The 13140-nt window shown below is 54.8% G+C and overlaps 2 protein-coding genes across 10 annotated transcripts in view; one reads left to right on the forward strand and one right to left on the reverse strand.

Annotated features, from left to right (window-relative positions):
• LOC125720430 (uncharacterized) overlaps positions 1 to 13140 on the forward strand; it is a 284101-nt gene that overhangs the window by 46222 nt on the left and 224739 nt on the right. The window lies entirely within an intron of this gene.
• Positions 1 to 13140, reverse strand: part of fat1a (FAT atypical cadherin 1a) — a 45585-nt gene that overhangs the window by 2824 nt on the left and 29621 nt on the right. For all 9 annotated transcript variants that reach the window (XR_007385449.1, XM_048995830.1, XM_048995835.1 and 6 more), the window contains 17 exons: positions 8889 to 12962; positions 8141 to 8337; positions 7859 to 8012; positions 7059 to 7292; positions 6010 to 6399; positions 5677 to 5891; positions 4341 to 4478; positions 4106 to 4249; positions 3716 to 3913; positions 2684 to 3497; positions 2458 to 2589; positions 2208 to 2365; positions 1599 to 2061; positions 1361 to 1514; positions 1161 to 1271; positions 456 to 1075; positions 228 to 365 (listed from right to left, as the gene is read on the reverse strand). Coding sequence is in view for 8 of the 9 variants with exons in the window: in XM_048995830.1 (XP_048851787.1) it covers positions 228 to 365; positions 456 to 1075; positions 1161 to 1271; positions 1361 to 1514; positions 1599 to 2061; positions 2208 to 2365; positions 2458 to 2589; positions 2684 to 3497; positions 3716 to 3913; positions 4106 to 4249; positions 4341 to 4478; positions 5677 to 5891; positions 6010 to 6399; positions 7059 to 7292; positions 7859 to 8012; positions 8141 to 8337; positions 8889 to 12962 (8334 nt within the window). In the remaining variant the exon portion in view is untranslated. The remainder of the gene's footprint in view (positions 1 to 227; positions 366 to 455; positions 1076 to 1160; positions 1272 to 1360; positions 1515 to 1598; positions 2062 to 2207; positions 2366 to 2457; positions 2590 to 2683; positions 3498 to 3715; positions 3914 to 4105; positions 4250 to 4340; positions 4479 to 5676; positions 5892 to 6009; positions 6400 to 7058; positions 7293 to 7858; positions 8013 to 8140; positions 8338 to 8888; positions 12963 to 13140) is intronic.

Below are 13140 nucleotides of genomic sequence, written 5' to 3' on the forward strand. Positions count from 1 at the left end.
AAGAAAAATAAAAAAAAGATGACCCAAAGTCGCCTTTCAAACAGTCACAGCATTTCACATGCAAGCCGAGGACAACCAGCATCCTGCAGAGGTTCCGAACGTTGCTACCAGGGAGGCGTGGCAGGCACCTCTGCAGGGTAACGGTGGTCTTTACGATGGGGGGTGTCCACCGCTAATTTACCATGAGACGGCGCCCCGAGCGGACCCCGACCACCCCAGGGACATACCGTTATCGTCGCAGGACTCGGACTGGAAGGAGCTGAGTGACTGCACCTCCGACAGGCTGCCGCGGGCATTGTAGGGGTGGCAGGCGCTGTCCTGCACCGGTTCTTTGGTTAGGCAGGCGTCCAGGTCCACCATTTTGGCTGGGGGGGGGGGGGGAGAGGGGTCAGCCATCAGTCAATAAAGAAGCGGAATGCGGCAATGGCAGTGGTGGCGGGGCGTTAGCGGATTACCGTCATAGTCGTAGTCCCACGTCGGCTTCTGGATTGAGTCACTGTCAGAGACGGAGTTGGAGGGTGGTGGGGGGGGCAGGTTGGGGGCCACGCTGCACACGGCCACAGCCTTGCGATGCCCATGCACTGCGTCTGGGTTGAATGTGCTGAACTCCGGGTGCTCAGGGATGGCAGAGCCCTCGAACGAGTTGCGGTCAAGGTTGTTGCGGGAGTCGCTGGGTATGCTGGGAGTATACGAGATGGGCCTGACGGGCACCTGGGGCGGCACGTCTGAGTAGTAAGGCCTCTGCAGGAAGGGGTGGGCTGCCATGGGGCGCCGGGCCCCACCGCCGTCGTCCTCGGGGGCCCGCTTTCCACGCCGGCACGCACGCTTGCGCACCGCCACGAACAGCAGGGCCAGGAGGAAGACGCCGGTCACGAAGACGGCGATGCCGACCACCTCCTCCAGGCCGATGTTCCAGGCCGTGGAGACAAGGTCGTTGCGCACCTCGGCTGCCAGTTCGCACAGCTGGCCCCCGAAACCGGCCGAGCAGTTACAGCTGTATGAGCCATACGAGTTCAGGCAGCGGGCACCATTGGCGCAGGGGGTCTGCACACACTCATCCACATCCGACAGGCACCTGTGAGGGGGGTGGGGGATCAGCGGGCGTATTTACGTGTGGGTATGGCTATGTGTGAGTGGGGTTACGCGTGGGCGGGTCTTACCTCTCCCCTTGGAAGCCGGCCTCGCACTCGCAGACAGGGCCGTCCAGGCTGTCGATGCACCTCCCGCTGTTCTGGCATGGGTTGTCCTTGCAGTATGGGCCTAGCTGGCACCTAAGGGAAGCCAAAAAACATTCAGGGTCTGGGAGACCCCAGCAGGGTCACCGCCCCCCCAGAAACTTCCTCCATTCACAGGATCTCACCTCTGGCCGGAGTACTGGCCTCGGCACTGGCACAGGAAGTCCAGGCCGTGTGCCAGGCACGTCCCGCCATACAAGCAGGGGTTCGAGGTGCATGGGTTGGCACTGAGCTCGCAGCGGGGGCCAGTGAAGGAGCCTGTGCACTTGCAGAAGTAACCTGCATGAAAAAGCAAAGTGGCATCATGGTTCAGCCTATCATGGAGTGAAAGAGTAGCATGCGACAGCGGGAGTGTGTCCGTACCGCCGCCGGGCAGCGAGGAACATAGGCCTCCATTGGCGCAGGGGTTGCTGAAGCAGCCTTCGACCACCAGGGTGGCGCAGCCGGGGGACACATCCACGGCCTCCTCCAGCACGCCGGGGCCACGCACTAGCGCGAGGGGCTGGGCCGCCAACGGCAGCTCCTGGCCGTTGAGGCGCACGGCGGCCAGGCAGCCCCGCAGGGCCCCGGGGCCTGGGTGAGTGCGGCCATGTGGCCTGGCATGGCCCCCCAGGAAGAGTCGGCCATCCAGGTTGAGGGTGCGCAGTGTGCCGGGGGCAGCGCCCGATGCTGCGTGCAGCCGGTCAAGCACCAGCCGGGCGTAGTTACCGTTGACCTCCAGTGACACGGAGTGCCACTCGCCATCATTAACCTGGGCGCTGTGCACTGACACCACACCGGGCCCGCTGCCGCAGTCGAACTTGTACTGCAGGTGGCCATTAACAATCTGGCAGGGGGCAGGGGCACATGGAGAGGGAAAGATCAGAGGTCAGAGGTCAGCTACCAGGCTGACGGGCCATCGGCTCAGCTGAGGAGTGGCACCGCCCCAGTGAGCCTGGGTGTGTGTATACCCCCTCCTGCCTGCACACACACCTCCAGGATGCTGTAGTCCGTCCCCTTGGCGTACATGATGGTCCCGTGGCTGGCAAACGTCCTCAGCCTCAGCGTCAGCTTCGTCTCCTCTTTGTTCTCGTTCTCCAACAGCCGGTACTTCAGGTAGCCGTTGCCATTGAATGTCAGTGAAGGCCCTCCTGTGGAGTCCAGGGACATACAGGGTGGTGGGGGGTTAACAGGGCATGGCGAACCACTGAGAGACAGGGCAAGCGGCAGGGTGTGACCTCACCTGAGCACTCCCCCTGCTGGCCATCGGGACACACGCAGCTGTAGCCGTCACCCTTGAGGTCGGCGACGCACTGGGTGCCCTCCGGACATGTGTTCCCCTCACAGGGCCGGACCGCTACCAGACAGTCTGTGCCTGGGGGAAACACAAGCGTAGAAGTGGTCAGGAGACATTCTGCTCTGTGTTGGCACTGCTCGTCACCTGACCGCCGGGCCCGGGCCGCCGGTACCTTGGCAGAGGCAGATGGGGGTGCGGTGATGCCGGGGCGTGATGAAGCTGAGCCGCGCCGTGCTGTAGGTGCTCATGGCAGTGCCGTCCAGCGTGATGGTCTCCTGGCAGAAACGTAGCGGGCAATCCAGGCCGGCACACAGCTTCCTGAAGATGCGCACCACGCGTACGCCAGTCACCTCCTCCACCGCTGCCAGCGAGCCGTTCAGCTTGTGGAAGAGGGTGTCATGTGGCGTCGAAGGTGCACCGGGCCGCTCCAGGCTGAGCAGCACGTCCAGGTCACTGTCGCTGGGGGGGTCCGCGGGCTGTAGGCTCAGCAGCTGCACGTCGTCACGCCGCACTCCCGCGATGTTACGCAGTGCCCGCTGGAAGTTGCGCCAGTAGTCAGTGACAAACTCCTCGGGTGTGACGCCTGCGATGCGCACGGTGAGCGAGCGCTCCAGCGTCTGCTGGGATACGTGCCGCACGTGCACAGCCACGCCAGCTGCTGCAGTAAAACGCCCATCCGTCACGCTGATGTTAAGGTGGTAGCGTCCAGGGTCCAGCGGGCGCCCGGCCACCAGCCGCCCGTCGGAGGCAGAGATGGAGAAGAGGGGGGCAGAGCTGGCACCGGAGACCAGGCCGTAGGTCAGCGTGTCGTACACATCCTGGTCAGTGGCATGGACCTTCCCCAGGACGCCTCCAGCGTACTCCTCCCCTGGCGCGGCAATGAAGACATCGAGCGGGAGCACGGCCGGGGGGTAGACGCTCTCCTGGATCACGCGCACGTTGATGTAGCAGGATGACTGCTGGGGCGGCCGGCCACTGTCAGATACCTGTGGGCGGCAGAGGCGATAGCTGCTCAGAGACCGTCTGCAGAAATGACACTAGAGGGAGCCAATACGCCGCCACTCCGTCAGGGAGGCAGAGAGAGGTGTGAAGATAAATATTGAAATACTCGGTTTGCTAATGACCGCTCCGTCGCTGCATGGGAAACGAAAGGAGAGCGAGAGGAGTAGGGGGATACGACAGGGAGGCCCGCAGGCCACCTTACCTGGACAAGGAGAAGGTAGTGCTCCCGCATGTGGCGGCTCAGCTGGCCCACCACCAGCAACACCCCACGCGCGTCCATCTGGAAGGCATCGCCCTCATTGCCGTCGACGATGGCGAAGGAGAACGGGGGCCCATTGTGGGAGGCGTCCCTATCGGAGACGCTAAGCTGGAGCACGCTGCTGCCCATGGGCTGGTTTTCCTAGGGGGGTGATTAATGGACAGTTTAAATGGCAATGTTGCTTGACAAACACCCCCCCCCCCCCCGAGACTGAATCTGCTCAGAAAAGGAAACGGCGACATCTCTCTGTGGACCTGACTAGACGTAAAGGGGATTCCTCTTGGCAGGCAGGCACAGAATCATACACCAGGCTGGGGGGGCCCAACGTCTCACCTGGATAATAGCGCTGTAGTTGGCCTGGGAGAACACAGGGGCGTTATCATTCACGTCGGACACGTCGATGTTGATGGAGGTACTGCTGGACCTGGGTGGCTGCCCATTGTCAGTGGCCTGCACGGTCAGGGTGTATCCCGAAACCTGATTTAAATGGAGAGGTCCGTCATCAAGTGCATCACAGCATCAAGCCCACATGACGTCAGCATGGTAGCTTGAGGAAGACTCCGCCCACCTTCTCCCTGTCCAGTGAGCGGGCCACCTTCACCACGCCTTTGACCACGTCGATTGTGAACGTGCTGCCCTGGTTGCCGGACATGATGGTATAGCGGACGCGGTTGTGTGTGGGCCCATCGGCGTCCTCAGCTACAACCTGGGGGGTGGGAGAGCGGGAGGTAGTGAGACACGAGCGGAGGACACAGACAGGGCACGATCACAGGTGAGGCCCTGGGAAGCCACAGAGTGTGACACAAGCAAGTATAAAACCGCACTCCCTCGCGGGTCTTATATGACAGATGATTAGAGCTCATGTCTGACAACATGGGCACTGCCAAACGGGGTGGGGTAGACAGAGAGAGGGAGCAGGAGAAAGAGAAAAGCAGAAAGAGCACTCGAGACAAAACAAGAGGGCTAAAGAAAGAGAATGAGCACTGGAGAAAACAGGGAAGGAGGTACAGAGAAACAGAAATGTGCTACAGAAAGGGCTAGAGAAAAAAGAAAAGGTTAGAGAGAAAGAGTGATAAAGGGCTAGAGAAAAAAGAAAAAGGGCTATAAAGAAAGAGTGATAAAGGGCTAGAGAAAAAAGAAAGAAAAGGCTAGAGAGAAAGAGTGATAAAGGGCTAGAGAAAAAAGAAAAAGGGCTATAAAGAAAGAGTGATAAATGGCTAGAGAAAAAATAAAGAAAAGGCTAGAGAGAAAGAGTGATAAAGGGATAGAGAAAAGAGTGATAAAGGGCTAGAAAAAAAAGAAAGCAAAAAAGCTAGAGAAAAAAAGAGAGAAGGGGCTAGAGAGAAAGTGATAAAGGGCTAGAGAAAAGAGTGATAAAGGGCTAGAGAAAAAAGAAAGCAAAAAAGCTAGAGAAAAAAGAGAGAAGGGGCTAGAGAGAAAGTGATAAAGGGCTAGAGAAAATAGAAAGAAAAGGCTAGAGAGAAAGAGTGATAATAAAGGGCTAGAGAAAAAAGAGAAAGGGCTACAGAGAAAAATATAGAGAAAGAGGTAGAGAAAAATAAAGGGCTAGACAGAGAAAGATCAAGGGCTTGGAAAAAAGAAAGTGCTAGAGAGAGAAAAAGAGAAATAAGCGTAAGTAAGAGAAAACGTGCAGGAGAATGAGAACACTAGAGAAAGAGGGCTAGAGAGAAAGAAAGCGAAAGAAAAAGCGTTAGAGGGGGAGAGAGAGAACTAAAGAGAACAATAAAGAGCTAGAGAGAGATGAGGGATGGAGGGAGGGTGGGGAGCGCAGGGGATGAAAGGCTCCGTGTGCAGGTACTGCGCACGCTTCATCAGTCCGAAGAGAGTCCCTAAATCCTCATTGTGAAGAGCACCGGCCCACGCTCTCCCAGCCCAGCACTCACAGCCACGATGGTCCTGCCCAGCGGCGCGTCCTCGCTGACCACGGTGGAATACACATCCTGGCTGAAGACAGGGCTGTGGTCGTTCACATCTGTGAGGTTGATGCTGACCGTGGCCAGGTCAGTGAGGGCTGGGGCACCACCGTCAGATGCTTCTACGGTCAGGTAGTACTCATGGAAGCTCTCGTAGTCCAGAGGCTCAATAACGAAAATGTCCCCTGCAGGGTGGACAGATTTTATGCAGGTTTACCAACTCAGCGTGGAACTTTCTAGTAATCGATGCCACTCCTCCTCCACAGCGAGCGATACTGAGGGCGTGAAAGTAAGCCCACGCACCTGTTTGGGGGTCCACGCTGAACATCCCGTGCTCATTGCCAGAGACGATCGCGTAAGTGATCTCGCTGCTGGCCTCCGAGTCGCGCCTGGCGGCGAAGACGCGCAGCACCTGTGTCCCCACGGAGACGTCCTCCGGCACCGCCGCCGTGTACTCCCGCCGCTCGAACACAGGCGGATTGTTGTTGATGTCCATCACGGACACAGCCACATGGCACACGGCGGACAGCCGCCGCTGGACTCCCTGGTCAACAGCACGTGCTATCAGCGTGTAGGCGGCCTGTGCTGCCCGGTCCAGAGGCCTCTGCAGCCGTAGGAGCCCCGAGTGCTCGTCGATGGAAAAGACGCCTCCCGCAGACTCCTCCAGTATGTAGAGCACTGCGCCGTTCAGACCTGCAGGTGTGGGGGCGCCGGGAGGAAGCAAACGTCCATGATCAGCCTCATTACTCAGCAGACCAGCCCGCCGGCCCAAACGAGACAGAGATGGATCAGAACAATAAGGTTGGGACGCCCTGCCGACACGTCGGCCACAAATTACGATATTTATCCATGCACGCTCGCATGCAGCCTGGCGCTGTCCACACCCGCCGAGCCAAAGCTCCAAACGAGCCCCCCCCCACCATCCATGTCCCACTGCGCAGTCGTCAGCACAGAAAAAGGTTGGCGCATGCGCCTCCCTCCCATGTGACCACAAACCAAGGCAGCCGGGGTAATGATGAGGAGGGGGGCACACACCAACCACCCCACGCACACATACACCTCCCCATGCTGACACACACTCATTTCCTGCCAATCTGTGACACACTCTCTCCAGCTGGACCCAGACAATCTTGAAGTACGGAACCAATTTTCATGCATTCTCCTTGCTCTGCCCCCCCACCCCGGTTCCTGTTTACCCACTGCCTGACTGAGGTTGGCGGGGGCTGGCATGGGCATGGACACAGCTGTGCTACAGCTGAGGGCTGCACTGGAGGAGCTTGGGACAACAACGGCCACCAAGTGTGGTCATGGCTCCGCCCCTTGACGCAGAGCAGTCTCGCCCCACTGCTCACCCAGGTCAAGGTCCGAGGCCTGCAGCTGGGCTACTGGAGTGCCCAGTGCCGTGTTCTCAAAGACGGTGATGGCCTGGGTCTCCGAGGTGAACTCTGGTGCGTTGTCATTGACGTCCTCCACAGTGATATGCACGCTACTCTGGCAGTAGCGACCCCCACCATCCACAGCCCGCACCTCTAGCCAGTACTCTTCCTTCTCCTCACGGTCCAGAGACAGGAGCGTTCTCAGCTCACCTGGGAAAAGTTTAGGACATGCTTCAGAATTGTGCTTTCACATTCCCCAGCACTTCCAGCCGGAGCCAGACTGGGACCAGACACGAATCGATAACAGTGCTAAGCTTAATGAGGTAAAATTAGATTTCCAACACCCCTGCCCTCCCCCTCCCCCTCCCCCCAGAATAATTCCTCGAGAGGGAGATCATCTTTCCTGCCAACCTAAAATACTTCAACCTTGCGGCATGATTGAGGGGGTTCTGGGAATGAGGGAGATGAACAGCTCTTCATAGGGGCAGAGGGCAGCCTCAGCCTTACCCAAGAGTCTGAAAGGTAGCACCCTGAATGCCCGGCCCCCTCCAGGTCCCCATCATACATCATTAAACCAAAGCCATAGCCTTCCTGCTGCCACAATGTGATGATAACCCTCCAGGATGTAAGACAAGCAGCTGGGACATGGTCACAGATCTGCCATGCAATTCACGGCTGCATGGAATCATACAACTCAAAAACCTTTGGTGTTGGGGACCTCTGTCTTCCCTGCGCCTTAAAGACACTGGAACATCCAGCAACTTAAGACCCCATACCTGTTTCCGCATCGATGCTGAAGTGCTCAGACAAACCACCGCTCAGCTCATAGGAGATCTGCCCGTTGGAGCGGATGTCAGCATCTGTGGCCGACACCTGTAGGATCAGCTTGCCTATCGGGGCATCCTCAGCTATGTTTTCCTCATACAAAGCCTGTAGAGTGAGAGAGAGAACTTCACCTTTCTGCCGCAAGCCTCTGCAGCCTCCTGAGTTAGTACCGGAAGAGTAGGCCACGTCCCGACCAAGTGCCCCCACATGCCATCGACTTTTCAAGGACATACCTTTTCGCAGGTGGGGCTGTTGTCATTGGCGTCAAGAACCTTCACCTCCACAACAGCTTTGGCCATGAAAGTGCCATCGGAAGCAGTGATGTTCAAGAGGTAGTGGTCTCTGGTTTCCCGGTCTAGGGGTTTCTGAACTGACACCTTCCACTCCCTCTGGGTGTGCTCTATGGCAAACTGCCCTAAGGGGTCTCCACCTGGAGGACAAGGAGAACTGTTACAGCTCACTGTTGCAGCCCAAAATATCCGGAAACCTAGCAGATGCGTGTGCCACACTAAGGGTCTACAGAACGAGCCTCCCTCCCTAAACTGGAAGCTTGAGCTTTCAGTGGAAATGCAGTCTGTTTCTCCTGTACAAAATGCAAATCTCCCATCTCTCATCTGCATGCCTGGATTCGCCTGCCACTTCGTGTTGTGCTGCCAAAACAATCTTCAAAATTACTTCAAAGATGCATTCAGGGACCCTGATACAGTGACAGGAAAATAACAGGTGCCCCAACGTCCACATCGTTTCACAAATCGCTTCTCCTTCCCAACCTCCTGTTGTGCCTTTTCCTGAGTAACTGTGGCAGCTCTTATTTATTGTATCTCATGATGTCGAACTTAGCTCAGCTGTTCATGCAAGATAATTGGCACCAAAGGCTGAGCTTTTCCCTGGTGACTTTAAAACTGTAGAGATAATGATACATACATGTATCTTAAATGACCCAAACTCCAGTCACATGTATAAAGACAGGTGCCGACTCACCTGTTATGAAGTAGCTCACTTGCTTGTTGATGTCCTCACTATCTGCATCAGTGGTGCTGAGGATAGCAATGACGCCACTGGGCGGTGGGTCGTCTTCGCTCACTGTGCCTTTGTACACCTTGGCGGTGAAGAGAGGGGGGTTGTCGTTCACGTCAGCTATCGCCACCTCCACTTTGGTCCGGGCCACCAGCTGTGTCTGCTCCCCACGGTCAGAGGCTAACACAGCTACCGTGTAGCGGGTCTGTTTCTCCCGGTCTAACTCCTTGAGGGTGGTGATGCAGCCCGTCTCACTGTTGACAGCGAAGAGCTCTGCAATTTCCTCAGACTCCTGGTCTTGGTCCAAGCTGTAAACCACCTGCCCATTAGTCCCAGAGTCCTGGTCTGTGGCCTTCACCTGGATAACTGCTGCACCCCCGGGCAGGTTCTCCACCACAATGGCTTTGTAGGGGCTGGATTCAAACAAGGGGGCATTATCATTGACATCTTTCACCTGAATGCTGATATCAACAGCAGAGACTACTTCTGTGCCTTCGTGGTAACTCTGCACCTGCATCGTCAGCAGGTACCATTTTGTCTTTTCATGGTCAAGTTTCTTGTCCAGTTTTAGACTGCCTGTGTCCCGGTCAACCACAAAGACCTCATCTTGGTTGCTCTCTGGAGTGTTTCCTTTGACCAGGCTGTACATGACAGCCTGTTTGCTGTTGATCTGGATAACATCAATCTCTGATCCAATAGGCAAGTCTTCTGCAATGGCATACCTGTAGTGAGATTCAACAAACTTTGGCACTGGTATCTCAGGGGCCAGTATCCGGATGTACACTGGTACAACACTTTCCTTAGGTGGACTTCCGCTATCCTTAGCCCTTACGTAGAAGGAGTAGAGGTCACTTTCCAGCCCAATAAGACTTTCTTTTGTGACAATGGCACCGCTGAAGGGATGGATCTCAAAGTTTTCTTCAACATTTTCCATCTTGGTCTCAATAACATAAACAATGTCAGCATTGCTGCCTTCGTCCATGTCAGATGCCGCAACCCTCAGCACTGTAGTCCCCCTCAAAACATCAGATGCAACATTTGCCTTGTATTCTGTGGCCCTGAACTGTGGCGCGTTGTCATTGACGTCAGTCACAATGACATTCACGGTGCAAAACCCTACCTTTCCCCCACCGTCTTTAGCCATTAGGGTTACAGGGATCATTTTCTCCAGCAAGTTCTCACGATCAAGCACCTTAAGCGTTCTCACATCTCCATTGTCACTGACAGAAAATTTGTCCCTGGCAAGATCATTCACAATGTGGTAAGACACCTGTCCATAGATGCCACTGTCCTGGTCTATGGCTTTGGCTTCCACAACCAGTGTGCCATTAGGGGAGTTCTCTATGAGTTCCACGACATATTCTCTCTGCATGAAGATGGGGTTGTGGAAGTTGGCCCCGATGACCATGACCAGAACTGTAGCTGAGCTTCTAAACACACCATCAGACACAGATACGTTGAGGAGGTACGTCTGCTCCATCTGTGGCTTGCGATGGTTTGAAATTACAATTGTGCCTGTCTTTTGGTCAATGGCAAAGTTCTGGTCCTCATTTCCAGAAAGGATAGAGAACTCTAGATTCCTGGCGTCCAAGCTGTCGGCATCAGATGCTTGCACGTGAGTAACAAAATGGCCGCGGGGGGCAAGCTCACTGACCGAGGCATTGTACAGCTGCTGGCTGAAGACTGGTTGGTTGTCATTCAGATCAGTCACGTAGATGGTCACCGTGACATCACTGGAAAGTGCGGGCACTCCTGTGTCCACAGCGCGCACTGTCAGCTCGTGCTGTTGAGAAGTCTCGTAGTCCAGCACGCGGGCAGTCCAGATGATGCCAGTTTCCCGATCAATGCTGAAGTAACTGGAATTGTTGTCTAGATCTTCAACTAGCTGATAAAAAAGGGCTTTGTTGTTTCCAGAGTCCAAGTCCGTAGCTGTTATTTGCAGCACAGACGTTCCTACAACAGAGGCCTCTGAAAGGCTAGCGTTGTACTGCTTTAGCTGAAAAATCGGGGGATTATCATTGACATCCTCTAAAATAATGTCCACAAAAACCTCAGCATGTGCCCCAGTCAGTGAGTCCGTTGCACTCACACTCAACTTATAGGCAGGGTGTGTCTCGAAATCCAGCAACTGCCTGACATATATAACTCCAGTGTTGAAGTCAATGGAAAAATGGCGGAGTGGGTCTCCTTGCTCAATGGTGTAGATGACCCGAGGTCCCTCGGAATCGCTGGCCTGAACGTGCACTACCGGCGTGTGCAGTTGTACGTTTTCTGGAATCTCAACACTATAAAATGTCTTTTCAAACACTGGGACGGCATTGTCCACAACTCTAATGGACACCTCTGCCACTGACGAAAGGGCTGGATCCCCACCATCTTTGGCCACTACATAAATGACAAACTCTGTGGCTACAGCCTCCTCTTCCAATTGTTTCTTTAAAGAAATCTCACCCAGCGGACTTATTTGGAAATACTCATGGTGCTCACGGAGGTGATAGTGGACCTCGGCATTCTGGCCGACATCCCTGTCCACTACGGTCACCTGCCGGATAACCTGACCTACCTCTGCCTCTATCTGCACCAATGCATGGTAGGGCAAGTTGACAAATGTGGGCTCATTGTCATTGACGTCCTCAATTGTCACCTTCACGAGGGCATTGCCCACACCGTTCGACTTTTCCTGCTTGGTCACCTCCACGACCAAATCAAAAGAGCTTTGCTCCTCACGGTCAAATGGTATTCCTGTGGTGGAAAGCACCCCGGAGGTGCGGCTGACTGAAAACCTCTTGTCAGGGTTTAGGATGGTGTAAAAAAGGGGCTCATTTAGCTGGTTCCCCATGACAGCGATGACAGCCAGAATTTTCTTCTCATAGGAATTCTCCTGAACAGAGGCAGTGTATGTTTCTTGAGTGAACTTCAGCCCGCCTTCCTTATTCTCTCTCACATTTATTTTTACTGAGGCAGTGCTGGCAAACCGTCCATCGGATACCCTAACCCGCAGTTCATACCTGCTTCTCAGCTGTGTCACATTCTGCATGGAAATGACACCTGTGTTGGGATCTATCCTGAATTTATCGCCAATGTTGCCATCCGAAATAGAGAACAGCAACTTGGAGTTCGGCCCAGAGTCAGCATCCGTGGCGTTTACTGTAATCACCTGAACAGCTTTGTATGTCGGCACGGCGACAGATGCTTCATATACCGGTTGGCTGAATTGTGGGGGACAGTCATTGACATCTATGACTTGGATCGTAACGTTGGCCACCTTCTCGGCAAACAAGCGTGGCATTCCCATGTCATGGACCTGGACAGTGAAGTGGAACATGCTCCTCTCTTCATGGTCCAGAGTGGCAATTGTCCGAATGGCACCCGTGCTAGAATCAATGGCGAAGTAGTTGTGGGCAAACGGCTCCACAATTTGATAGACTAAAATGGCATTGGCGTCTTGGTCCGCATCCGTGGCACGGATAACTAGTGGAGAATTGTCCACGGTCAAAACCACAGTGTTTACTGGGGCCGACTCGCTAACCATGCCTTTAAATTCAGCCTGTGTGAAGACTGGGGCCATGTCATTTTCATCCTTCAGGTGTATGACCAGAGTGGTGTTACTGGTTAGGCCAGCCATGTTGGTTCCCTGGATAATCAACCTGTACAGTGGCTGTTTCTCGTAGTCCAGTGTCTTCTGTGTGACCACGACCGCCGAGTTGGGGTTGATGTCAAAGGCCCCACCCGTGTTTCCCTCTTTGATCTGATAGAAGACGGAGGACTGGCTCATCGCTGCGACCAAGCTCACGAAGCTCCCTGCCGGTGCCGTCTCACTGATCTCAGCAGACGTCTCCTTCTTGGCGAATCTGGGCGCCGCGTTATCAGAGACGGTCACGGCTATGTGGACAGTTGCTGTGGTGCTCAGCGGAGGGACTCCACTATCGGAGGCCTTCACAGCCAGTTCAAACTGGTTCTTACTGTGGCGATCCAGTTCCTTCGCGACGGTAACAGTGCCAAGGATGGGATCAATAGCAAATAAATTTGCAACATTTCCTGTTGGGAGTGAAGAGAGAGAAAAAAAAAGATGGATTAGCACATTAGCTTGGCTATCGATTTCTATTCTACAGAGAAATGGGCAGGTTTTGTATTAAAATCTAGCTTTAATTTCAGTGTCATGAGGTGAATTACATTAAAACTATTAAGTTATTAAAGGCCAAACAAACAGTGCCTA

The sequence above is a fragment of the Brienomyrus brachyistius genome, chromosome 25, assembly GCF_023856365.1.
Source record: "Brienomyrus brachyistius isolate T26 chromosome 25, BBRACH_0.4, whole genome shotgun sequence".
NCBI classification, from domain to species: Eukaryota; Metazoa; Chordata; class Actinopteri; order Osteoglossiformes; family Mormyridae; genus Brienomyrus; species Brienomyrus brachyistius.